The 27,703-nt window shown below is 43.0% G+C and overlaps 1 protein-coding gene across 4 annotated transcripts; it reads right to left on the reverse strand.

Annotated features, from left to right (window-relative positions):
- Positions 1-27,437, reverse strand: dtx3lb.2 (deltex E3 ubiquitin ligase 3L b, tandem duplicate 2). 4 transcript variants are annotated; one of them, XM_079483111.1, is made up of 8 exons: positions 27,381-27,437; positions 26,506-26,616; positions 22,950-23,022; positions 11,703-11,925; positions 10,762-10,898; positions 9,222-10,637; positions 8,509-8,726; positions 1-1,982 (listed from the first exon to the last, which is right to left on the reverse strand). In XM_079483111.1, the coding sequence occupies exons 3-8, from the start codon at positions 22,983-22,985 to the stop codon at positions 1,913-1,915; spliced, it is 2,100 nt and encodes a 699-aa protein (XP_079339237.1). In that variant the 5' UTR covers positions 22,986-23,022; positions 26,506-26,616; positions 27,381-27,437; the 3' UTR covers positions 1-1,912. The 4 variants fall into 4 exon arrangements, with proteins under 4 accessions (XP_079339237.1, XP_079339236.1, XP_079339238.1 ...); XM_079483110.1 differs by lacking the exons at positions 26,506-26,616; positions 27,381-27,437 and adding an exon at positions 26,044-26,333; XM_079483112.1 differs by lacking the exons at positions 8,509-8,726; positions 26,506-26,616; positions 27,381-27,437 and adding an exon at positions 26,044-26,333 and having other exon boundaries at positions 1,649-1,982.
- Positions 27,438-27,703: the final 266 nt, after the last annotated feature.

Genomic DNA, 27,703 nt, shown 5'->3' on the forward strand with positions numbered 1-27,703 from the left:
GCACATGACATTTTATTTACTGAAGTACTATATATGACAAATAACCAAAGACTTCAACACAATATAGATGATTTAAAGCAGATATTTATAGACAGAGATGAATAAACATTATTTTTAAGCATATCATTATATTCTTCTCTAACCACATAAGTAGTGGCATGTCTGTTTTTTTACATACAACAATCAAAAGCTTCTTTATAGAAGGTCTAAATAAAGGGTATGCACGTGACATCACTGCATACAGAGGTCAAGCGAGTCATGCCCACTGAGTAGCAGTTAGTCTGAATGCAGCAGTGCTTGATTTAGAATGGGAAAAGATTGAACACAAACATATTTAAAATGCATTTTTAAAGATTGCCGACAGATCAAAATGAACCAAATGGAACTCTGAAACGTAAATGTGTGCTAGCCATTTCATGTCAAACTCAGGTAAATTGATTTTGTTTACCATAACAGTGTTATCGACATACTTTCTACACATTTTACGTTGTGTGAATGTAAATGTTTTCCATGCATTTATTTAGAATCATTATTTATTGCGCATTATTGGAAAAAAAGGAGATGCCCAGACCCTGCCTAGTAGTACCTTGATTTGCTGGTTCAGGTGTGTTTTATTAGGACTGTAGCTGAACCTTCCAGGACCGAGCTTGATACCCCCTGCTCTATGCGTGGGTACCAGTTAAACACATTTTGGATCGCTTCTGCCATGAATTATTGTCACATGACCCACATGCTTTTTGACCTATGACGAATCAACAACAACAACCTGTATGTAGGCGTTGGTAAAAACAATTTAGTCACGATAATGTCAATAACATGAACTTAGCTGTGGAACTAGCAATAAAGAATGGATTAGTCTTGCCTGACATTGTGAAGATGCAGCAAGGAGAATTGTCAAACTCTTGCTACCCAGCGCTACATATGCTCTGAGAAAATGGCAGGAGAAACTTTTCATAAGAGCCAACAAACTTCAGACTGACTGTATGGCTCAATGGAACTCCATCTTTGAAATGCTCCAGCGGCTGTTCAAGCAATGGATCGCGGTGAAATCTGGGATTGGAGATGAAATAAATGGATTACACCTAGATCTTTGATGAGTTATATTATTTTGCACAATTTATCTAGCGCAAGTTATTTTTAGAACTTATGTTATATGCTAATGTGTTATATGCTAATAGTGTTATTTTCTTTTGCACTAAAATAAGAGTTATTGTTGCTTTTCTAACATTATATTCCATCATTTTATATAAACTACCACAAAGTATGTGGTCTGTTTGTTGTGATTACTTCTTTGACTGGCAGCCATAAAACACTGATTTTAAAACCTGCTGTAAGCACAATATCAAACTTAGGAAACATTAGAAAGTAATTGAGACTATAAAAGATGTCAGGCCCACTAGTTGTATTAAGTACCAAATGTTCTCTAGGATCAAATACAATAGAAGTTACATGTAACAAACTAAACATATGCATCATGTGGCCATCATTGGTTTGTATTAAGAGCCTAGAGAACTTCAGATCAATAAAAGCTATTAAAGGTTAAATTTTTACAATTAGATTTTTAATCTGATACGTTGATTATTCCACACTCATTATGTACATATTTGGGAGACAGTAAATTACCCACTTTTTCTCTCATTTTTATTTTAAGGATAGCATGAAAGTAGCAATGTCCATGTCTCAAATTAAAGTATGTCATACACTTCTATTTTTATTTACTTCAAGTAGTTACTAGTCATATTTATATTCATATTTCCAACATCATACAATTCTCATTTCGAAAAACTTAAAACTAACTGAAAAAGAATTAATGTAAAGACTGTTATATGCATATCAAACATAGATCTAAAAACAGCAAACCAAAATAATTGCTTTCTTCATTTACAAACACAAATGCAGCATGTGTCATCATTTATTCAATGCCTTTGGCTTTTAATTCATCTTTCACTCTCTTCAGGTAGCCTGGATCTGGGTAACCATAGCTGTGGATGTAAAATAATGACATTAGATCAAACAGATAAACTACCGGTCAAATGTTTTGGGTGAATTACTCATTCTTTATTAATATTGTTTACCACATCTTAGTAGCTTGGTAAACACAAATTTCCAATCTAAAATTAAATTTAGACTCGTTCAATGTAGTCACTCTTCGCCTATAATTTAAATAAATGTACTTGTGCTTCTTAAGGTCTCACGGTCACCATAAGATGCTTTGAAGAGGTTCATATCTATTTATCTATTCTATGCTTTTATCGTCTGCTTTTCCTTCATTATTGAGTCAAATTCACGTTAAAAAAATCATATAAAAGTTCATGAAGATAATAAATATGTCGTCATAAATGTTTGACATTTGTTAAAAAAATTATTAAGCATACACCTTCGGTTCAAAAGATTTCAAAGGTTATGAAAAACATTTAAGTCAAGTGACAACATATGACAGGTATGGTGTTTTACTAAAGATACATCCACGGATCTACACATTCACAAATATCATCACTGCTATAGTAGAAACGTCTCGGTTACGTATGTAACCTCTGTTCCCTGATGGAGGGAACAAGACGTTGTGTCGAAGCCGACAGATGGGGTTCGTCTTTGAGAACCAATCGTCTGTGACTATTTTGAAAAGGCCAATGAAAATTGGCGAATGAAATTTGCATGCCGGGCTACGCCCCCGGAAATCCGGGTATAAAAGGGGAGCCGGCGTGCCCATTCATTCACCTCTTGTGCTGAGGAGCCTGAGAGCATCTCGTGACTGCTGCAGCGGAACGGCTATTGTCGTGGCAAGAAGGACAATTCGTCTTGTTCCCTCCATCAGGGAACAGAGGTTGCATACGTAACCGAGACGTTCCCTTTCTGTCGGTCTCTCGACGTTGTGTCGAAGCCGACAGATGGGGTTCCTATTGAAAACGCCACGGCAATAGCCGCGTCACAATCTCCAGCGAAGCGACGTTGACCAGCCTAGGCGAGTCAGACGTAGCGCTCTCGGGAGATTGTAACCTTCCAGTAGGTAGACAGGGGGACCCAGAGCTTTCAGAAAAGATGGGTAGCCCCTGCCCTCTGTCAACTCAGACGGCCCCATTGGTGAGATCCGTCCGGCCATAGGCCACTGGGTAAGCGCTATTCCCTCAAGGGGGAGGTGCGCTACGGAGACCACTTCCCACCCTCGGGGGGGAATACGGTGGAGAAACAGCATGGTCTTACCGGCAGGGAAGAACTCATGGGAGGTATGTGCGAGAATCCGCAGGGTGGATGCCCACCCGGGGAAGGTCATGGGTTCCGGGGGGAACGACTCATGACGGAATCTCAGACGGAAACACACTGCTGGGGGGTTAGCACGTCTGGAGCACTGAGGTCGGTTAGAGTCACACGTCGACAACTCAACTTGTACCCGCCAAAGGTGGCAGGCTGCTCCGCCCAGCCGCTGCCTTGAGTGCTTAGTGATGGATGGAATGCCTATTCTTCGCCCGAGGGGAAAGAAGGGAGGCAGGCGAGTGCGCACTGACCCACCTAAAGAGGGGGGCTGGCGCTCGTCGCAGGCGTACGCCCTGCCGGTCGCCGGTCTTACCTGGTGTTATCCTGCAGGACTCGAGCTGAAACCGGGTCCACGCGGAGGTTGTAGAACCTTGCGAAGGTGTGGGGCGTAGCCCAACCCGCAGCTCTGCATATGTCTGCCAGAGAGGCGCCCCGAGCCAGTGGCCACGAGGAGGCAACACCCCTGGTGGAGTGTGCCCTCACTGCCAACGGACACGGGCAATCCTGAGATCGGTACGCCGTCGTGACGGCGTCCACGATCCAGTGCGCCAGTCTCTGCTTGGAGACAGCTTTCCCCTTCTGCTGACCACCAAAACAAACAAAGAGCTGCTCAGAGCCTCTGAAACTCTGCGTGCGGTCCACGTAGAGGCGCAAGGCGCGTACTGGACACAACACGGACGGGGTTGGGTCTTCCTCCCCGATGGGGAGCGCCTGCAAGGTCACCACCTGGTCCCGGAAGGGAGTGGTGGGAACCTTGGGCACGTAGCCGGGCCGAGGTCTCAGGATCACGTGAGAATCACCGGGCCCGAAATTTAAGCACTCTGTGGATACGGAAAATGCTTGCAGATCCCCCACCCTCTTGATGGAGGCGAGCGCCGTCAGGAGAGCCGTCTTCATCGTGAGATGAGAAAGATCGGTCTCTCCGAGGGGCTCAAAGGGAGGCCTCTGAAGGCCCGCCAGGACCACATTGAGGTCCCAAGAGGGTACGGAGCGCGGTTGAGGTGGGTTAAGCCTCCTCGCGCCCCTGAGGAACCTGATGATCAGGTCATGCTGCCCTAGAGGTTTTCCAGCAACTGGTTCGTGATGAGCGGCGATAGCGGCTACATACACTTTCAGTGTGGACGGAGAGAGCTTACTCTCCAACCTCTCCTGCAGGAAGGACAGCACGTGCCTGACCGAGCAAATCCGTGGGTCTTCTCCGCGAGAAGAACACCAAGACGAAAAGAGGCGCCACTTAAAGGCGTACAGCCGCCTCGTGGCAGGTGCCCTAGCCTGAGTGATGGTCTCCACCACCGCGGTGGGTAGACCACTCAGGATCTCCTCGTCCCATCCAGGAGCCAGACGTGGAGGTTCCAGAGGTCTGGTCTCGGGTGCCGCAACATGCCCTTCCCCTGCGAGAGAAGGTCCTTCGTCAGGGGAATTGGCCAGGGGGGAGTTGTCGTCAGGAGCATTAGCTCCGAGAACCAAGTCCGGTTGGGCCAGTACGGGCCAACTAGTACCACTTGATGCTCCTCTTCCCTGACCTTGCACAGGACCTGTGCAATGAGGCTCACTGGGGGGAAGGCGTACCTCCACTTGTTCCGTGGCCAGCTGTGCGCTAGGGCATCCGTGCCGAGGGGGCCCTCGGTCAGGGAGTACCAAAGCGGGCAATGGGTGGTGTCCAGGGAGGCAAACAGGTCCACCTGTGCCCGCCCGAACTGCACCCAAATAAACTGGACCGCACGGGGGTGGAGTCGCCACAGGGCGTCGACTGACGAGAGAGCGCATCGGCTGTCTGGTTCAGGTCGCCCGGTATGTGAGTGGCATGCAGAGACCTCGTCACCTGCTGACTCCACAGGAGGAGGCGTCGGGCAAGTTGCGTTAACTGTCGTGAGCCTATACCCCCCCTGGTGGTTGATATACGCTACGGCAGTCGTGCTGTCTGATTGGACCAGTACGTGCTGGCCCTGCACGAGGGACCGTAGTCCCCTTAGTGCCAACAGAACAGCTAACAACTCTAGGCGGTTGATGTGCCAACACAGCTGGGACGTCCAGAGACCCGACACTGTGTGCCCCTTGCACACCGCACCCCAACCCCGTAAGGAGGCGTCGGTCGTTACCACGACGCGCCTCGGGACCTGCCCCATGGGGACGCCAGCCCGTAGAAAGGTCACTGATGACCACGGGGTTAGGATACGACGGCAGAGAGGTGAAATGACGATCAACCTCCTGCCTGCGTGCCACGCTCTCCAGGGAACTCGTCTCTGTAGCCAGTGCTGCAGCGGTCTCATGTGCATCAACCCGAGGGGAATTACCCCCGCCGAGGACGACATGTGGCCCAGGAGCCTCTGAAAAAGTTTCAGGGGTAACGCTGGTCGCTGCTTGAAGAGTTTCAGGCAGTTCAGCACTGACTGTGCACGCTCTGCCGTGAGCCGTGCCGTCATGGAGAACTCTGCGCAGGGGAGAGTTGGCTCTTCTCTCGGTTGACCCGTAACCCCAAACGGTCTAGGTGCTGGAGCACCAGATCCCTGTGTGTACACAACAGTTCTCGCGAGTGCGCTAAGATAAGCCAGTCGTCGAGATAGTTGAGTACCCGCACACCTCTCTCCCTGATGGGAGTACGGCCGGTGACGAGGGAGAATCGAGATATGAAAGTACGCGTCCTTCAGGTCGATAGCCACAAACCAATCTTGACGCCTGACGGACGTCAAGATGCGCCTCTGCGTGAGCATCCTGAACGGCAGCTTCTGGAGGTGCTTGTTCAGGGTACGCAGATCTAGAATGGGGCGCAACCCTCCACCCTTCTTGGGGACGATGAAGTACGGGCTGTAGAACCCGCTGGACATCTCGGCCGAGGGGACGGGCTCGATCGCTCCCTTCACCAGAAGGGTTGCCACCTCCTCCCGCAGCACGGGAGCATCCCTGCCTCTGACCGAGGTAAAGAGGATGCCCCGAAACTTGGGCGGAGGTCTGGCAAACTGGATCGAGTAGCCGAGACGGATCGTGTTCTCCAGCCACCTTGACGGTCTGGTGAGTGCTAACCAAGCACTCAAAGACTGCGACAGGGGCACTAGAGGTACGATCTGCTTCATCGCCCCTGGGGAGGGCGGTTCGCTGGCTAGCGGTGCCGGCCCCACCTCGTGGGGGGGCTGGCTCCGCTGACTTACCTGCCTGGCGGTGGCGCAGCTCAACGCACCGTCGAGGTGAGAGTGCTGAGGGCTGCGCAGTTTTATACTCGGCCTTGCGTGTCGCCACAACGCAACGTCGAGTTGCCGAACACCGTCCTGTGGAGGGTGAGTGCGGCTGGAAGGGGGACCCAGAGAGAAAGACTGCTCTTTTTGTGAGGAAGTGGGCGCTAGGCCCTGAAAAGGGCTTAGCAGATGTTGGGACGGGGCAGGGACCGTCCCTTTCCGACCCGTCAGCGATAGAATGGCTGGGGTCGGGCCCGATCTCGATCTCCCCTGGTCCGGCTCGTCAGGAACGCTTCTGCTTCCGCGGCGGCTGCTGACGAGACGGTGGTCGCTTCCTCTCCGTCCTCTTCCGGGGGGCCGCCTGAGGAGGGGGCACCGTTGCCGGAGCTGACGATGAAGAAGGCCGGGGCTGCTGGGAGGCAGACATTCCACGGGACCTCGACGGCCGAGAGGCGGTCGGGTCGCGGCGGGGCAAGATGTGCTTGATCGCCTCTGTCTGCTTCTGCACTGCCGAGAACTGATGAGAGAAATCCTCGACAGTGTCACCAAACAGCCCTCCTTGCGAGATGGGAGCATCGAGAAAGCGAACTTTCTCGGCTTCACGCATCTGCGCAAGGTTAAGCCAGAGGTGTCTCTCGTGGACCACTAGTGTGGACATCGTCCGACCCAAAGCTCGCGCTGTCACCTTCGTCGCCCGGAGGGCAGGGTCGGTGGCAGCGCGGAGCTCCTGCATGATCTTTGGGTCGGTCTTACCCTCGTGGAGCTCTTTCAGTGCCTTGGCCTGATGGACCTGCAGGATGGCCATGGCATGAAGAGCTGAGGCAGCTTGTCCAGCAGCGTTATAGGATTTCGACACCAGCGATGCCGAAACCCTACACGGCTTAGACGGGAGTCTAGGTCGAGACCTCCAGGTGGCCGCCGTCTGCGGGCACAGGTGCACCGCGACTGCACGTTCAGCCTGGGGGACATCGACGTAGCCTCTAGCTGCCCCGCCATCGAGGGAAGAGAGGGCGACAGAGTCAGCATGACGGGAACGAGCCGAAAAGGGGGCGTTCCAGGTCTTGCTGAGCTCCTCATGCACCTCGGGGAAAAAAGGTACAGGGGGCGTTCGCGGCTTGGAGCCGTGCTCGGACCCGATGTACCAATTAGGCCCGATAGAGCATGGCCGACATCTCGACGTCTGCTTTTTCCCGAACTCTATCTCCGGACGGAGACGGCTCAAAGGAATCGTCAGGGTCGGATGCCAGAAGGTCGCCCTCCGATGCTGCGAGGGACATCTCATCGTCGTCACGCATCGAGGCCGATTGCGTGACGGAGGAGTAAGACGGTGTGGAACCGCCTTCCTGGGAACGGCCAGACGAGCGAATCGGGGCGTGAACGGTCCGCGAGCCATCGGCTGACGGATTTACGCTCACGGAAATCCCCATGCCGCCCAAGCTGCTCGCCGCTGCTGACGGCGGGGCCGTGGCCACCGCGGTCGCAGAGCGGGAAGCAGACGAGGTGGTGGCTGGCTCTCGAAAGAGCGCAGCCACCCGTGACCGCAACGTCTGTATCGCCATCCGCCCGCAGTGCGGGCAGGATGACTCCACAAAGGCTGCCTCAGCGTGTTGGACCCCCAAACACCTGACGCAAGCATCGTGTCCGTCCCCCTCCTCAATGAGGGAACCGCAACCACGAGAGCAGCGGGACATGCCACGCTGAGAAATTTGCTCTTTTAGGAAATATCTGTTTCAGAAAACACCTCTGGAACTGCTGAAACGCCGGGGGGGATGATCGCTGGAAGGGACAATCCGCTGCACCACGCCAAGAATTCAGCTGCAGTAGTCGTCATTCGATGCGAAGGCTCCGAAGAACAAAAGGTGAATGAATGGGCCGCCGGCTCCCCTTTTATACCCGGATTTCCGGGGGCGGAGCCCGGCATGCAAATTTCATTCGCCAATTTGGCCTTTTCAAAATAGTCAGAGACGATTGGTTCTCAAGGGCGAACCCCATCTCTCGGCTTCGACACAACGTCGAGAGACCGACAGAAAGGGAACTAAAGAATCACTGAAGATTTGCTCATAGAGAACACTTAATAATCTCTTACTTTTCAGGTCCACCAAATATATTGGTCTTATGATGGATGTCATTCCATGTGACAGAATTTGTTGCACCAGAGGTTGTAGATGTTCCAATGGTGAAAATCAGTTTCTGCTTAAAAGCCCTCTGTAGGAGTTTGAGTACATGATTTCCTTCTTTATTATCAGGCAGATAAGCAGTGCGTTGTGTCCCAGTATAACGTTGTCCAGGATTTGGATGCTTACTCTTAAAAAAATATGACATCTGTGAGGCATCATACCAATCCTCAACAAAATAATGATGTTACTTAAAATGCAACAAATAATTCTTAATGAAACAGCACATGATCTTATAGGAAACATTTGATAAAAATGTTTGTCAACTTTGAAGCTTAGTCATGTGGTCATGTGACTGCTGTGTCAGGTAAAATAGCCAACAAAAATTCACAGCAATTGACAAATATTTTACTATAATTTGCTTTTGCCCCAGTGACGGTTACGTTTAGGGGTGGGGCTTCCGTTTAGCTTTTTCTACTAATCGTACGTATTTGTACAGTTCACATGGAATGAATTCATACCAATTAGCAACATTTATAACAATTCCTGTATGATCAGGCATAAACTATTTTCAGTAATAATATCAACAGTAGCTCATTCAAATACTTCCACAAACACATTGGACCTACTTTCAAAATCAAAACGTGAGTTTTATATTTTCAATAATATTTTTTTATATTCTTACCGTTTGAGAACCTCCTGGTATATTGTAGAATATTTCAATTAAACCAGAGCCTAGATAACCAGGAAGATCTGATCTGTGTTTTGTAACATGCATTTTTCCATCAGGCTGGTACCCCTCAATTTTCCCAAAAACCTTCTTACACAAAGGACAGATGCATCCACTGTGTTTCACTGCTTCCGTTATACAGTCCTTACAGAATTCATGCCCACATTTCAGTTTTTCCTTGTTCTTGATGATGTCCATGCAAATAACACATTCCTCCTCTTCACCCTGTGCACCTTCACTGTCTTTTCTGTTTCCTTTTTCTTGTGACTCTCCACTGAAACCAGGAGCTGTCTCATCTTGTATTGAGCCGCCTGCTGCTCCTTGTCCATAGGTTAATGTGTCTTCCCATGTCTTTCCTGTTCCTTGATGGATGCTCTCTGAATAACCAATTAATGCCTTTGTCTCTTCATCAAACACACTCTTCCCAATTTCTTTCTCAATATCTTTCATTGATGGGCCAAGGTGCTCTGGCAGTCCAACAAGCCTCCAGGGACCGTAAACATCCACTGCAGCAACACAATATTGCTGTTTGCCAAGTATCTCTTTAATCTTTACCACAATATCCGTATCTTTGGGATCTTTGAGTCCACAGCTCACAGTAGCCAAGGCAATTTTCTGATAGAGTTGCATTAAAGCTCTCGTGGCATGATTTTCAAGGTCAGTATGTTGACCTACTTTAGACTGAGCTCTTACCTTAACAGTTAAGTTGTCCTTCAGTTCTTCATTGTGGAACGACACTCCGAACTTAGTTTGAAGGTTTAATAACTCTTCCTTATAAGAAAGATTCACCAGATCCCAATGAATCTTATCCATCTCAATTTGATTTTGAAGATCCTTCACGTCCATTTCCAAAGAAAACGTTTGTGGGTAAACTTTCTTAACTGCACCCCTTTCTTTTACATTGTCTGTCAACTGGCGGTCCGGTCTTATACCATTTACCTTTTTGCTTATCATGTCTATGATCCGTTTCGGTCCAGAGACCTGGATATTACTTGCAGATAAGCTCATCATCACCTTTGTGTCTTCTGCCTGGATGTTATGCATGGTTTCCTTAACAATTTCTGAATCTTTATGAGCATAGGAAATATTGACATCACTCAAATTAGCCGTACATCCCTGAACAAGTTTCTGAAACTCCTCTGAGGCTTTAGACACAGAACCAGGGTTTATGCTTGTGGTATTTTTGAATGAGACCAACACTTCCGCAGAAATGTTGACCCCATGCAGTTTCGTAATTTGCTCCAACTCATTTTTGTAAACATGATGTAGGTACCAGTAGTGATGAAGGGGGATAGGAAATGTAGCCAAGTTCATGTCTGGGGTCATTTCAGCACCATTTGTTTCTACTGCAGATGTCATAGTGCTGTTCACCTTAACATTTTAGGTGCAGAAGAGAAATATTATAATATTTTAAACAGTTAATTTACAGTATTTTATTGGTCATTAATATGATATTAGGATTTTTGCTGTATGCCAAAGAGAATAAATATGATACCTTCAGTGATGGGGTTTTCTCATCCTCCATAGCTTCAGCTTCATCAAATGAAATCGTTGCAGCCACCAATTGGACTGTATTATTTTGATCCTTAAACTTTAATTCTACAGTTGTGTCATTTTTTAAATTTTCAATAGCTGCAAAAAAAAACAAAAGGACACATTTATCCTTAAAGTCCCCGTGAACCGGAAGGTTTTTACTTCCCTATTCTGCACGCAGGGGTCGACATTAACACATGTCCGGCACAAGTGAATGTTTTTTATTGGCAAGTGAGAGAGGATTTTACTTGCCTGACTTGACAAGTAGCTTGGGCTGTACAGTGCGACATATATGTAGAATAATAAGAAATGTAGAACTAAACTTGATGACACTGTATTGTGGGATGTATTAGAAATGGACAGGAGGAGGAATATAGGAAACTGATACAGGACTTTGTGACATGGATTGACCTCAACTACCTGCATTTAAACACCACCAAGACCAGGGAGATGGCCGTGGATCATAGGAGGCCAAGCTGCATAGCGTTATATTCTCCAGACAGAAGAGAAGAGAAATATTTTAGGCTAATGTTCTGGGAACGTTCCCCTGACGTTAGTTTCTGGTTACCAGAAAGTTTTTGTAAGGTTTGTTTTTGGTCTTTACGGAAATAAAACTTTCCTTTTATGGTTTCTATAACGTTAGGGAACGTTGCCCTAATGATAGTTTTTGGTTCACAGAACGCTATTGGAAACAGAAGAAAGGCTGCTCGATTATGACAAATCATAATTGAAATTATTTTGGCCAATATTGAGATCCCGATTATTTAACACGATTACGCATTAACCGTTACAACAACATAGAAAATAAAAAAACTAGTCTTTTAAACTCTGAATTAAACTTTGTATTTAAAATACAAAATAAAATGATGAACCAGCACCAATAAGTGAGTTATAATGGTTCACCTTCGAATGGTATTATTTGCACGTCTGCAGAGCGTTGATCATCCTTGATAGTAACACTGTGGATGTCATATTTTTTCTTGCCTCTGGACAAATCCGAGTTACACCAGCTCTGGAGGGCTTTTTGTAACGATATACCCCATCTGTCTGGAAATGGTCCTTTCCAGTCCACTCTGACTTGAAATTTGGCCGTTTTTGGTGGAGCAGAGGGTGCTGTATAGATGTCCTGTTGAAGAGAAAAGGTGTATAAGTAACATCTGATACCACCATCCATTCCTCCATCCACCAAAGGGAGCCATCCTCTGAAAATGTACTGTTTCTTCATGCCTCATGTCCTGTTTTTATCTAATTAATTCTGTCCGTTTCTTAATTCCAAGAATGCAAAGAACGGACTTGTGTTCTTAAAGTCATGTCAAGTCAGCTTTGACAATTTTCATTGTTACAAAGCAGCTGTACATAAAACATTGACTATAAGCAAAACATATAAGGTTATGCAAGTCAAAACACAGGTATCAGACACACTAAAATTCCTTTATGCAGTGTTAATAAAATAAAACTATAAAATTCTAAATTAAAGGGGCACTTGTGTCTTGCAAGGCAGCCTCAAGGCAAGTTTATTTGTATAGCACATTTCATACACAATGGCAATTCAAAGTGCTTTACATAGAAGAAATTAAAAAATATACATTTGATAAAACAGTGAAGAAATAAGAAAAATAAAAATTAACCAGTTAAGAATAAAAATAAAATAAAATATAGTTTAGAATAGATAATAACTAAAATAAAGTACAGCACAAACAGTCGGACGGTCAGAGGCACAGTGCACATTCATTAAATGCAAAGTTAAACAGATGTGTTTTGAGTCTGGATTTGAATGTGACTACTGTGGGAGCACATCTGATCTCTTCTGGAAGCTGGTTCCAGCTGCGGCTCGCATAAAAGACCTGAGTGTTCTTTTGGGTCTGTATTCAATGAGCATGTCTGCAATGTATTGAGGTCCTAGGCCATTGAACGATTTATATACCAGTAATAAAACTTTAAAATCTATCCTATATGTAACTGGTAGCCAGTGTAAGGACCTGAGGACTGGTGTGATATGATCATATTTTCTGGTTCTGCTCAGAATCCTTGCCGCAGCGTTCTGTATGAGCTGCATCTGTCTTATGGTCTTTTTGGGGAGGCCATTACAATAATCCACCCTGCTGGTGATGAAAGCATGCACAAGTTTCTCTAAGTCTTGCCTGGAAACAAAGCATCTAATTCTTGCAATAATTTTCAGATGATAGTATGCTGATTTAGTTATTGCTTTGACATGACTAGTCAAGTCAAGTCAAGTCAGCTTTATTTATATAGCGCTTTTTACAATTTTCATTGTTACAAAGCAGCTGTACAAGAAAAAATGACTATAAGTAAAACATAAAAGGTTATGGAATTCAAAACACAGGTCAAATATCAGACACACAATAAATTCCTATATGCAGTGTTAATTAATTAAGACTACCAAATTCTAGCAGCCCCCCCGGCTAGGCAAAACAGTGCAAAACAGTATGCAAACGGTGGCGAGGAACCCAAAACTCCATTGGAGGAGAAAAAAAACCTCGGAGGGAAACCAGGCCTAACCAGGGGATTCCAGTTCCCCTCTGGCAAAAACTGCTGCCTCTGCACAAGCTCAACAGTGCTTGCACAACAAGGCAAAATAAAAAAAATTAGATTTAAAATTATCATTGATAATCTAATAGTGGCTGAAGTTTTGTAGGGACGTCACTTCCTTCGTCCAGCATTTGTCAGGTCTAGGAATGGATGCCCGCTCCGCTCTTGTAACCTTGGAACAATGAGACAAGACTGGCTGAGAGTAGAGTACTGTTCTGCACTCTTTGATGCAACAAATGCATCAGTTGTTATTGGAAGTGTCCCTGGTTCCGGTTGATCTAACTAGTGCAGCCTAGATCTTTGAAATACATATATTATGATAATGTAGTGTATGCAAGATTAAAAAGATGCGTCTTTAGTCTAGATTTAAACTGACAGAGTGTGTCCGCCTCCCGGATATTGCAGGGAAGACTGTTCCAAAGTTTAGGCGCTAGATAAGAAAAGGATCTGCCGCCTGCACTTGATTTTGAAATTCTAGGTATTACCAACTGACCTGACGCCTGAGAGCGTAGTGCACGTGATGGACTATAATACGTTAGAAGTTCTCTCAAGTAGTGAGGAGCTAAACCATGCAAGGCTTTATAGGTAATAAGCAAGATTTTAAAATTTATGCGATGCTTTATAGGTAACCAGTGCAAGGTTGACATAACCGGGCTAATATGCTCATACTCTTTTGTACGTGTAAGAACTCGAGCTGCCGCATTTTGGACCAGTTGGAGTTTTTGTAATAGGCCTGCAGGGCAACCACCTAATAGTGCATTACAGTAATCTAGTCTTGATGTCATAAAGGCATGTATAAGCTTCTCCGCATCTGATGATGACAGCATATGACGTAATTTAGATATATTTTTAAGATGGAAAAACGCAATCTTACAGGTGTTGGCGACCTGGTTCTCAAATGACAGAGTACTATCGAATATAAAGCCAAGATTCTTAGCTGAAGATGAGGGTTTTATGGAACATCCATCAATAGTTAAGCAGTATTCTTGGTTGTTACGTAGGGCGGTTTTCGGTCCGATAAGTAACACCTCAGTTTTGTCCGAGTTCAGTAATAAAAAATTGCTACTCATCCACTTTTTTATATCGACTATGCATTCCACTATTCGATGGAATTGCTGTGTTTCGTGAGGCTTCGAGGAAATATAAAGTTGCGTATCATCAGCATAGCAGTGAAAGCTTATTCCGTGTCGCTTTATTATATCTCCTAGGGGTAACATGTATAATGCGAAGAGCATAGGCCCTAGTACTGAGCCCTGTGGTACACCGTACTGGACTTGCGATTTGCGTGATACCTCATTGTTTATTTTTACATATTGGAAACGGTCGCATAAATAAGATCTAAGCCATTTCAAAGCTATTTCCTTAATACCGACATCATTTTCAAGTCTATGTAGGAGCATGCTGTGGTCAATGGTGTCGAATGCAGCACTAAGATCTAGCAGCACCAATAAGGAGATACAACCTCGGTCAGACGCCATAAGCAGATCATTTGTAACTCTAATCAGAGCAGTCTCTGTACTGTGATGTGCTCTAAATCCATGGAAATCTTCATTAATCTCATTCCTTTGGAGGAAGGAGCATATTTGAATTGAGACTACTTTTTCCAGAACTTTAGATAAGAAAGGTAGATTCGAAATAGGTCTATGGTTAACTAGTTCTCCAGGGTCCAGATGGGGTTTTTTTCTACTGAAGCTAAGGTCTGACTCTAAAGACACACCGAGATTCCTGACTTGAGTTTTTGTTGTTTGACCTTAAGAGTGAAGGTCTCCGCATGTCATGGATGTCCACTCAGACTTATGGTCACCGATACTCACATAATAACCTCTTGCTTCTAGGTATGACCTGAACCATTTTAGGACTATCCTAGAAAGCCCCACCCAGTTTTCCAGCCTGTCTATAAGTATGTTGTGATCGACCGTGTCAAATGCAGCACTGAGGTCAAGTAGGACCAGCACGGATAATTTGCCTGAATCAGTACTTAAACGAATGTCGTTTACTATCTTAATGAGTGCTGTCTCTGTGCTGTGATGCGGGCGGAACTCAGATTGAAAATTGTCAAAGTATCCGTTTGAGCTTAAGAATTTGTTCAGCTGGTTGAAGACAACTTTTTCAATGATCTTACCTATGAAGGGAAGATTTGAGATCGGTCTATAGTTGTTTAATATGGTCTTATCCAGATTGCTCTTTTTCAGGAGGGTTTTGACAACAGCAGTTTTCAGGGAGTTTGGGAAACTTCCAGAGAGAAGCGAGGCATTTACCACATCTAGGAGATCTGCTTCTAAACACTTTTGAAAAAAAGATGTGGGAAGTGCGTCAAGGGCGCAGGTTGATGTTTTAAGGTGTTGAACGGTTTCTTCCAAATTTTTGCCATCAATTTCTTCAAAATCAGACATTGTAACTACTTTCTCAGGTTGTGGTGTGATCTGCCCGACCCCAGCGCTACTCAAGTATGTGCTGATCACCTTTCTAATGTTATTGATTTTATCAGAGAAGAAAGAAGCAAACTCACTGCACTTGCTGTCTGAGAGCATTTCACTGGGAATCTGGCTTGGGGGGTTTGTCAGTCTGTCTATAGTGGCGAAAAGAGTCCGGGTGTTGTTTAAGTTGATGTTTATAATATTTGAGAAGAAAGTCTGTCTATCTTTGCCTAGTTCCACATTGAAAGTATGGATGGTGTCTTTGTAGATGTTATAATGGACTACAAGTTTTGTCTTCTGCCACAATCGCTCTGCTTTTCTGCATTGTCTTTTCATATTTTGCACTGCTGTTGAGTTTCTCCAAGGTGCTTTTTGTCTACCACTCTTCCTGACTTTCACAGGAGCAATATCATCAATTACACTTTTAACCTTCGAGTTAAAAGAATCAAGGAGAGAATCAACAGAGACAGCAGATATGCTTGGTGTTAAAGATATGGCCTTCATAAATAGTACACTAGTGTTCTCAATTAAGCATCTCTTCTTGACAGACACAGATCTAACTTCAATGGCAGGGGAGATCATTATATCAAAAAATACAGAAATGATCAGATAGTGCTACATCCTTAATAACAATAGATGGAATGTTTAGACCCTTACTGATAAGTAAATCTAGAGTGTGTCCACGATTGTGTGTGGGTCCATGTACATGCTGAGTCAGGTCAAAAGTTTTTAAAACCGTTTGTGTTCTTTTGCCATATTGTTTTCTGCATTATCTATGTGAATGTTAAAATCTCCCGCAATAGAAAAACAGTCAAACTGAGGAAATTGTTGATAACGGTTCTGTAAAGTCCTCAGCAAAGGATGAAGAGTATTTTGGAGGCCTGTAAATAGTGATAAGTAGAATGCGAGGAGCACCTTTTAGCACAATACCCAGATATTCAAAATGTTTAAAAGTACTAACTTAACAGTCTTGCTTTTTGCCCCCATAGCAATCTTGGTTTGACGTGTGTTACGACCTGTGAGGTCTGTGGGTGTTGTGTGTGGGTCTGTGTTTCTCTCTCTCTCCTGCAGGTGTTTGGAGGTTGATCCGGATAATTCCGCAGCTGAGGCTGATCAGCGGGAATCAGTGAGGTGTATAAACAGGGCTAGTGGAGTGCTGTGTGAACAGAAAGGGGGGGGAGATCGGCTGAGTGCAGCTGATCGAGAGCTCTTCCTTTTCCCTTGACGTCGGTGTGAATTACCGATTTGGGACTGCTGTGTGGACTGCTGTGTGGACTGCTGTGTGGACTGCTGTGTGGACTGCTGTGTGGACTGCTGTGTGGACTATGAGATCGGCTGGTTGCAGCTGATCGTAATCTTTGCCCTGCACCGTCTGTGTGGAACCAGCTGCCGGACCAGTGTTCGTGATCAGCTGGGGAGGTGTGATGAGCAGCGGACCACTCGCGTGTGTATTTCAACTGCGCGGTGGGAACCGTGGAGACTATGTGTGGCGTTGTTTATAATATTTTATAGTTAACGTTTAAGGTTTCTTTTCTTTTGTTAATTCATTAATAAATACACAAACTTGACACCTGTTTCGAGTCATCCTTGAGGTTTTCCTCCCGGGAAGATTTATTTGTATGTCCCAAACCCCTAGCAAGCCGGGGACATAACAACGTGCAATGGGCACCAGATTAGTCTGGTTTGATGTACGACTATTGAAGGCCTTAGACTTTCTGTCATGTGATAGCACAGCAATAGAAAAAGACACAGGCACACTGGATTCCCGCTTGTTCTGTAAACATTTGAGAAAGTTACTGTTATCATAGCGGGGACCTGACACATATCACTTAGAGCTGGTATTAGTTGTTTTTGGTTGACCTCGAGCAGATGGAGGAGGGTGTGGGCCCTGGCGTTGTGGCAGAAGCCAAAGAGCTCTCACAGAGGAGTGTGAAGGCGAGCTGGGTCCGCAGGCTTTGGTGGCCGTGGGGCTTGTCGTTTTTTGGTCGATATCTGGGGGCTTCCAGCAAGTTTGGTTCCAGCATACATCAGTTTTTCCATTTTCTCTGAGAAGCACAGAAGTGGAGATGCTGGGGAGAGAGATAACATGTCTGGTGAGAGGGGCTGTATCTCTGGTGTTATCGGAGGCTGTAATACGCTGTCCTGGTTTCCCTGGCTGTTTTCCAGGAAGTCGTCCTTGGGTGCTGAATCTTGGAGCAGTTCTAATATGTCACAGTCTGTCTGTGTTGAGCTCGGTGGGCAGGGCTCAGCTGAGATGGTGTCCATGAACTGAGGGGTGTTATCATTGTGTGACGTGTCAGCCGCATGTCCAACCAAGTGCTGAGGTGAAGACATGTGGTCATTCACACTGTGTTCGGGTGTGTGTGTGCCATTCTGGTTGAGTGGATTGGCAGAAGGATGACTGAGGGAGAAGTAGATATTGTCCTTAAGCACTCTTGAACACAGTTTGTTTGGCTGGTGACAATTTTGTTGAAACAGTTGCCTCTGACTCCAGAAAATATATTGTCAATGAAGTTCACTCCTTTTATATTGCAGGTTTTTTGCAGCCATGTATTAAGCCCAAGCAAACGTGAAAACCTGTTTGTTCCTCTTGCTGGGATTGGTCCACTGATGAATGTTTGAACATTCAGTCTTTTTAGTGTTTCAAAGAGTTCATTGAAGTCCTTCAGAAGTTCTGACTGTTCTTTATAAATATCATTTTTCCCCACATGAATGATGAGTCAATTTGCAGTCTTATGTTTCATCAGAATGTTCTGAAGTTCCCTGTTTACATCAGAAGTTGTTGCTTGTGGAAGGCAGCACGTAGTTGTATCCCTGCTACTAATGTTTCTGATTATGGAGTCACCCACTATCAGAGTCCTGGGCTCAGCTGCCCTTTGAGCTGAGTGCCGCTGTCTGTTCGACCTTGAGCGCCTGTTAAAAAGCGCCAGAGTTAGCTGCTGGCTGATTTAGTCTGTGTTCGGACACATTCATCAAGTTTGGGGATTCCTCATTGAATAATACTTCAAATCTGTTCTCAAGATGTATAGGCGGTGTTCAGAGATCAGTATTTGCAATCCTTGTAGCCGTATTTGGGGTAGAGGATGCTGCTGCGGCAATATGTGATACTCGTGACAGCTCCCTGTTTATGCCATCGATTTGTAAGTCAATCGGCTTGTTTCTCTACACTCAGAAAGGCCAGTCGAGGAGTGCTAGATTTATGGGACTCACCGGCTGTGTGCTGAGGGCGTCCATGACGGAGCTCTGATTTGTGTTCCGTATGGTTTGGTGGTCCCACAAGTAACTTTGTTTCAAGAACTGCAATCCTTTGTAAAAGTTTGTGGCAGTTTATGCAGCAAGTAGATTCCAGAGAAGGCATTTTCTCTTATCCTTATGAGTGTAGACAGTTGTGTTTTCTCTTCCCCCGGAATGTAAGCTTTCAGTGGGAGGCTTGTCAAATAAGATAATAATTCGGATTTTTGTAGTAATACAAGCGTTTGAGCACTGTGCTGATTTGCTGAAGTTAAAATTAGGTGATAAAAGGAGATAAAATATAAAAGTATAAAAGCGACAGAGTAAAAGCGACAGAGTAAAGCGCGGAGAAGTAAGCAGGAGTGTCCGACTGCGACTTGACTCCTCCTCAGTTTTAGTCAGAAGAACTAACTCGGAAGGACGCGCTGCAATGAGTTCTGGGACTTTGAGTGGGTTCAGTATGCGCAAAAGGCTGCGTTCGATGCATCCTTGATATCGAGAACACATCTGGGTACTTCCATGCGTTCTCTGTTCTTGAGTATTGGAACCAGACTTTGACTTTTTGATAATGTAGAGCGAGAACACAAGAGTGCTGAAGAATACATATAGAGAAACAGCTTTATTCTGGCTTGACCAGACCAGTGCTTGCGCGTCTCTTTCTCTCTCCCTCCCTCGCTCTCTTCTTTCTGGCCCATTCAGATGAGTGTATGCGCGGAGTTACGACCTGAGGCCATAAGACTCCTTAATAAGGACACATCCCTCACTTTAAGGACTCTGACAGTGTAATGTCATTCATCAGCTCATTGCACTTTACCATTGTACTTATAACACAGTCACATATATTTGCATATTTCTGATTCCATTGCCATCCGCTGTCTACCTCAACTCTGATCTCCTATTTAAACACCTATTTATCATAAGAGAACAATCTTTAAACTTAGTATGTGAATACATTATTATTGTTATTTTCCTTTGTATATATATTTTCTATACTCTCCTCTATGTTGCACAGTTTTAAGTACTGCACTGTATCACTGCATGTTTATAAAGTGTACATATCAAAAGTAAAATCTTGAATATTGAGTGTTAAAGCGAGAGGGACACAGACATCCTTGTGGAGTGATATATATAATTGATGATGCTATGCAATGTGATGCATCGGGATATCAAATCGCTGACATAATAATCGTAATCGTAATCTAATCTGGAGACCAGTGACGATGCATATCCCTAGTTCTCATGGAGACTGGTCTTGGATGCGCCGAAGCAACTTCTGGGACTTGTTGACGGTTATTGATGACGTTGAGCAAGAACACGAGGAGAGTGTTTCTGTTATTGTTTTTATGGCCATGTGAATGATTTTCTCTGCCTGTTTTGTACTTGACTTTTAGATTATTGTTTCATTTTTGATGCTTGTTGAATGCTGCTACTGATACTAACCTTGTGCTTCCTGTAAGAATGACAATTATGCAATCTCTTTTACCTCTTTCCATCACATTTCAGATTGTAAAGGCATTTTTTTTCAATAAAATGAAGAAAATATTTGCAAATTGTGTGCAAAATACATTATTATGTGCAACCCAGTTAAGAGATGTTCAGGATGAGTTTAAGGAAATTTAGGGAAACAAGTCCCATTTTCTGTAACTAACTATATGATGTAGGAAGTGTACCTTATTTACAAAGAAAGATGATAGAAGAGGACACAATGGCCGAGGGATTCAGGCGACCAAACCTGTTGATCTTCGACAGCAACAGAACTGGAACATATTTATTCCAGCAGCCCACAGCGAAAAGCCAGATAAAACTAAAGCCTACATACTCCTCATTCTTAAGGGACCAGAGGCGACTGAAAAAGAGCATTCATTTACATATGCTCTAGCGATACTGGCTGTCAAAGGGCACCATGTAATTACATCAGCCGAATCAAGAGAGGATCCAAAATGTTTAAAGCTCAAATTCAGAGAAGAATGCAATTGACAGACAAACTTGACAACACCAGGATTTAAAAAACCAGGAGAAATCATTGAGGCTTAGAATGATTACACTAAGAAATAAAGCAAAAACATGTAACTTTGGTGTCCTCACAGATAAATTGACAGACTGGTGTGCTCAGAGAAGCAAGAAATACACTGCGCCTGACAGGTAATGGAAAGCCCCTTGTGCTTAAAATTTACACAGGAGCTACATGAAATGTAATTTAAACTGAAACGTATTAAGCAGTGAGAAACAACAAGAAAATTCAAGAAAACTCAAAAGCAACATTAGTGGTTAATGTAGGCACAGTGATTGAATCAAAAGGAAATGTGATGCTACAATGTTAGCAAACTAACATCACACCAGTTGTAATTTCAATTGGTTGAAAAATGTAAAATCATTGCTGGGCCTGTTTAGAAATAAACTTGAAATCTCTCAAAGAAGAGCATGGAATTAATTAAAAAAATAGTCGCCATGCATAAGCACGAACAAGATCGATCCAAGTGTGCAGATGTTGAAGCCAATGTCAACACTGCAGAGGTCAAAGTTCAGCTTTCTAAAAAAAGACGAATGCAAAAACACGTCCTTTGAAGAAAAGAGCAAACCACTCTCTTCACTACATGAATCTCAAGTAGTAAGGATGCAAACAACGCATGAACGGGACAAGATTGGACTTGTTAAGAGCACTCTCACCGAGCCCAGATCGTTAGTTGTGGAGTATGACAGGCAAAGAGTACAGAATTCTCAACATCTACTTCATGTAAAAGAACTACTCCAACTGTGCATGTTGATCTGGAGGACTTTCTGTCAAGATTAAAATCTGTGCCAGACAGGAACAATGTCTAACGATGCACTTCCTGCTGAGAAAATCATTCCTGCTAAGCGAACTGCTCAAAAGTTGAAGTACTGTTCTACATTAGTCTGGGTTTCCAAGCCTAATCCTAAATACGCTGTATAACTATAAGTGTTGGTGAAAATCTGATAGATAAAGAATGTGTTATTGCAAGGAGTTTATTTAAATCTTAGTTTGTACTCAGCTAATGGTATAGTCAAATACATATACATCTAGTCATATATTGTACATTCTTTTATATATTACTGGGGTATCAACGGAATCACTGTCAAGAACTGATAACCCCTGACTTCTGTGTCATGAACGGGGTGGGGAGCATGGACAGAGGACCCAGGTGCAGACACTGTCTGAGTAAGGTTAAAACCTTAAAAAACACTTACCTGCTGTCTGCTCCTGGGTCCTCTGTCCATGCTCACCACTCCATTCACGACAGAATTATCTATCCAGTCCAGTCCGGTCCAGCAGCACCGGCACCCAGTCTGGGTCCGGCCATGGTGCCAGAAGCCTGTCCATCACATCCAGCAGTCGGGGTCCAGTCTGGTGCAGCAGCGGCGGCTCTAAAGCAGTGTTTCTCAAACTTTTTCTGCCATTCCCCATTTGGAGGTAGGGAAGGGTTCCGAGCCCCTCCTTTCCCCAACAAAATGGTAATACAGTTTCCATTTACATTTATGCGCTTGGCATAATACAATTGTATCTATGTATGTGCAATCCTTGGGATCGAATCCATGACCTTAGCGTTGCTAGCACCATGCTCTAACCACTGAGTTACAGGAAAGCTTTGGCTATTTCTGTCTTGGTTTTGTCTGCTGGTACAAAATTTCCAGTTTTCGAAAAACAGTGTGACTTACATAGCTCAGCAATTTATTTTGAATAAACTCCATACTTCAAAAAAAAAACCTACTGTTCAATAATTATCATTATTTTGATTCTCTATCTTTGATAAAACTACATTAAATTGTCATCTAAGAACAGAAACCAAGCATGTAATGGCTGTACATTGTTCTGCAATGACCGTAGAACTCGAACAATGTTTATTCACTATTTTCAATTTCTTTAAAGTAGCTATATATTTATTATTAATAGCTACTGAATTGATATGTTATTAAGGTTTGCATTGTTACTCACATCAATCTCCATGGCTTCTTGCAAATCCCCGTACATTATGAATCTCCAGCAGACAAGAGCAACTGAAACAAAACTGACAGAAAAAAAGCAATGAATAGAAGATAAACGCAAACGGTTTCGTTGTTAATTTTAGCGAATTGTTTTTCTGGGATTTTATGATGGATAATTTTTTTGCATCCAACAGTATTAGCTCCATCCTACATGTTACCAGGACATTCATTGTTGATATTATTGATAGAGAATGAAAAAGATTTTCTCGTCAAATCCTGTCATCATTCACTCGTGTCAACCTTTGACTATTACTTGTACAGAACTTAAAAGAAAGATTTGTTAAAGAACGATGTTAATACTGAACCTCACATCCATTGTATGGACACAAAACCATTGAGAAATTTTTCTAAATATCTTCTTTTGTGTAGTCATATACAGGTTTTCAACAACATAAGGGTAAATAAACGATGTTAGAATAAATTATATTTGAATGAATAGATAAGAAATTATGATGGAATGAGTTGAAACTGGGTGCTGTTTTTGATGGAGTTTAAGAAATGCGTGACATTTCTCTTGTTTGGAGGGTGTGTTAAGAATGTCAGCCCAATCAGCAACATGAATAGTGTTTACTCTACCATTACCTTAGGGGGGTACAACGCCCTCCAATAGCACCCAGCCCCCCTGAAGCTCAAGTTAAATTGTATGTCATTTAGGTTTGTGACAGATTATAAACCATAACGTCTTGTATCTACATTCAGCATTAATCATATTAATAATATTAATAGCATTAATAATCAGCATGTTAAGTGCATATTGAATCGTGTTTTTAATTGGAAAGATTATTTACAATCAGTTCTAGCGGTTTTAGGCACGGGCAGACCGGGCAGTCGACCGGGGAGGTATTTTTTCATGTCACATGAGGGGCGGCACCGGCACGAGCAGTAAAAAAACACAGGGCCTGCAGGTTTTTCTTTTCTGAATTGTGTGAAATGGCTAATAAGAAATAAGTAATACAAAATGATTATGGCCGTGACTCGTTTCCTGAGTGACAGTGTTGGGGGGGGTGGGAAATCTGTTGATTGTTGAGTGCCAAATAAACAGAGATGGACAGGAAAAGGTCATCAGGTGCACAAAAAAAATGGATTTGTGCAATTGAGAAATATAATTTTCTCTTTCACTTATGTTGTTTTGTGTGTGTTTTATTTTTATTTATACATTTTTCGGGGAGGGGGGGGGGGGGGGCGCTCAAAGGTGGTCTCGCCCGGGGTGCAATTCAATGTAGAATGGCATTAAGGCTACTTGTTAGTAACTTTGTAAGTACTTCTGCCCATGATAAATTCATTTCAGTTGTTACATTTAGTTGTCAGTAGTTTATTTTTAATTCAAATAAACCACTAGGACTTCACTTTAGCACCAGAGACTACAACACAGTTTCTCAGTTAGCAGGCTTTCTATATTTCATACATACCGTGGGTATCAGAATATAAATTAAATGGCCTGATGGCTTTTATATATATATATATATATATATATATATATATATATATATTTAACTGGGTTCAACTGATTAAATATTAATTATTAAAAAAATATTTTGTCTGGACATCCGTCACAAAGAAAATATTAGAGACCATGATAGCATTGCCACATGCAATATGTGTGGTAAAGTTATCTCGGGGATAAAACACGTCATTCATCTAAAGGAGTCTCTCAGCCTCGAGTCCTCCTGCTGCTACGCTCCACATAACTTACAGCTGTTGCCAGCAATACTAGCGTCTCACACTCCGGTATTTAATAACAGTTTTGTTTAAGTGATCAGAATTAAATACATTCGGGAAGCTACAGGAAAACACGTTCTAGTTTATTCTAAATTATATTAATTTGAATGATTAATTAAATCACTTTTTCAAAATTATTCACAAATAATTGTTAAGATAATGGACGATCTAGCAACGGTATGTTATATATTTTAATGTTGTATTTTTGTGTTATACTTTAATAGTTTGGGCTTTTATTTGCTTCTGATTATTCTTTATACTTTAATGGAAGTGTCGTTTATTCGGTATATCCAACATTTGAAAGTATAAGAAGAATTGCTGTATTAAACATGAATTGTCAGAGCCTAAGGAAATCGGTATAAATACTTCATAAAGAACAAAGAATGGCCTTCAGAGCTGCCATTAGTTGTAACTCTTGCGTCATCACAACAGTAAAAAACGTTTTGTCGGGGCTGAACGCAGCCAAAGTCCCTTTAAACAATCATCTAGTCACATGACACGGTCACCTGATTAAGTATAAAAGCAACTCAAAACAAATTAGTTTTCATAAATATAATAGCTAATATAATTTAAATTACAAAGAATGAAGAAAACGGAGAAAAAAGTCTAATTCTCCATTTAAAACTGGAAATGTTGCCTTAAATGTATAGCTCCAAAAGACTCTCCGTTTGAACTTTCTTATCCTATTCCCTCATCTTATATATCTCAAACCATGCTTTTTATCTCTATAATGTAAGACCATTGGGTTTAAAGGATTGGTCTACTAATTCGTGTATAGCATTAGCCTATATGTTCTGCTGGTCTCACATTTAATTTCCCTTTAGTCCATACCTCCAATTTTCTAGGCCTACAAATGTTGCATCAATAAATGTTCGTCTTAACCACAGTATCCCAATACTGCATCTGTCATTTACTACACTTTAAATTAACCTATTAGACCTGATCTAGATGGTGCTTTTGTAAATACGTTTACCTATTTGCTTTGCTTACCATTCTTCTCGGAAAGCCATGGCGTTTTCAGAGAAATGTGTTAACTTTCATTTTCGTTTTACAGTAACAGATGGATTTATTTTTGACGTACTCGGAAGTAAAAGTGCTTTAAAACGTTTTAATCACGTGTATAAAGAATTCCGTAACCGATCGTATTATATATGTAAGTGTTTTATACTTTAAATGTCAGTTTAAATGACTCCCTTTACAATCGCTTCACAGCGCCGTTCGAGTAACTCTAGACACCCGTAACCGTAGGTTACTATTTCAAAGAATGTGATATAGTCATAATTTACTACTAACTAGAAGGCCTATTAGTTCCATTTTGTACTTACCGAAGAAAGATGCGTACACACGAGCTGTCAACCTCTTAACTGAAGCGATAGACCAGTACAGCTGGCTTTGGATATAACGAAACCAAAAGTTGTCCACAACAATCAAGTGAGGTCGAGTTGACTAGAAAGGGATACAGCTACCTGCACTGGGCATGCGCACTTCAATACCGCATCTTTTTTGTCACGCTGATAACTGTAGATTCATTTTTTTTATTTATTGTAAGGTTAGGTTTTAGGCTTGGGGTAGGTGTAGGTCTAGTCGTTAGCTTTTGTCATTCTTGCGCATGCGCGGTTCTCAAACAACAGCGCTTCTACTTTCTTGAGAAACTACAATACGTAAAATGTCATTTTTCTATATTTAGAATGATTGACATTGAATGCATCGCGTGTTGTTTGCTAAGTTTGATCAAAAGCTTGATGTAAGTAAGTCATGTCACAATAATAAAGAACGATGCTACTAACCACAGCTCTAGACGTGGAGTTCCAGCTTGCGATTGGTCGTTTGAACGACGGTTTTGGGAAACACTTAAATCGTTGAACTATGCTTGAACGACGGAACTCATCTAGAGGAAACTACACCATGCGCGGAGTTTGCGGGGGGGCAGGGGGAGCATTGCCCCCCCTGGCGGCTGAAACGGGTAATTGCATTGTTTCAACAAAAAAAATAATTGCATTCTTTAAAAAATTATATATTATAAATATCTTAAATAAAACAAAACAACTAAATGGTGGTAGGTAATACATCTGATTTCATATACTCCTTTAGTAAAAAAAAATTCAGGGCTCTGGGTCATGTGACAAGTAACGTAAGTCCAGCGATTCTCAGCTAGCTATGGACAAAAATATGGACATAAGGAGATTTTGTATCTATGCATACTGTAGCCTCTCACATGGCGTATTTTTTCCCCTTGTCTCAAAATGTTTTAAATGTTTCATGAAGTACAACAAAATGCGAAATATAACTTGTTTTTTAATCGCTCTCATTGCCACAATGTGTTTTGAAAAAAGGAAAGAAAAACTTTAAAAATCTTTTCGTTTTGGTTGAAGATAATATTTTAACAAAAGTGGTCCGCATTTTATTGTGTTGATCCCAATTGTGTCCGAAGATGCGATGCAAAGTCAAGTGGCTTACCTGTTTACTAATAGAATGATTGTATTGTTGTACTGTTTTTTCTTCTTCTTTGGGTTAAAAATAAATATATGTGTTTATTTAGCATGTTTGTTGTGTCCATATGTGTTAGTGCTGTGTTCCCCAATTGATAGCCCAGGTCCCAGCTGCTACAATGATTTTTTTTTTTTGCCCCCCCTGGCTCGAATGTCAAACTCCGCCTATGAACTACACATACACCTGCACCAGCTGATCGTCACGTGACATCCTCCATGGGCGATCCTGTGGAATTGACTGATGTGATCATACCAGCTCAGGCAATCTCCGTCAACATCCAATTGCAGAAATGGACCCTTGTTATTTTAATACTAATACTACATTTTTGTCTGTTTTTGTCTTTCTTCCTGTTAAGCTATGCAACATTCTTAAAGGTGCTTAATAAATAAAATTGAATTGAATTAATTTCATAACATTATGCAATAAATTTGTAAGTAGATTTTTTACATTTGAACAGCCTTAAGCAGTGTAACAAATGTCATGACAGAAGCAGCT

Source organism: Barbatula barbatula (assembly GCF_947034865.1).
Source record: "Barbatula barbatula genome assembly, chromosome: 20".
Lineage (NCBI taxonomy): Eukaryota > Metazoa > Chordata > Actinopteri > Cypriniformes > Nemacheilidae > Barbatula > Barbatula barbatula.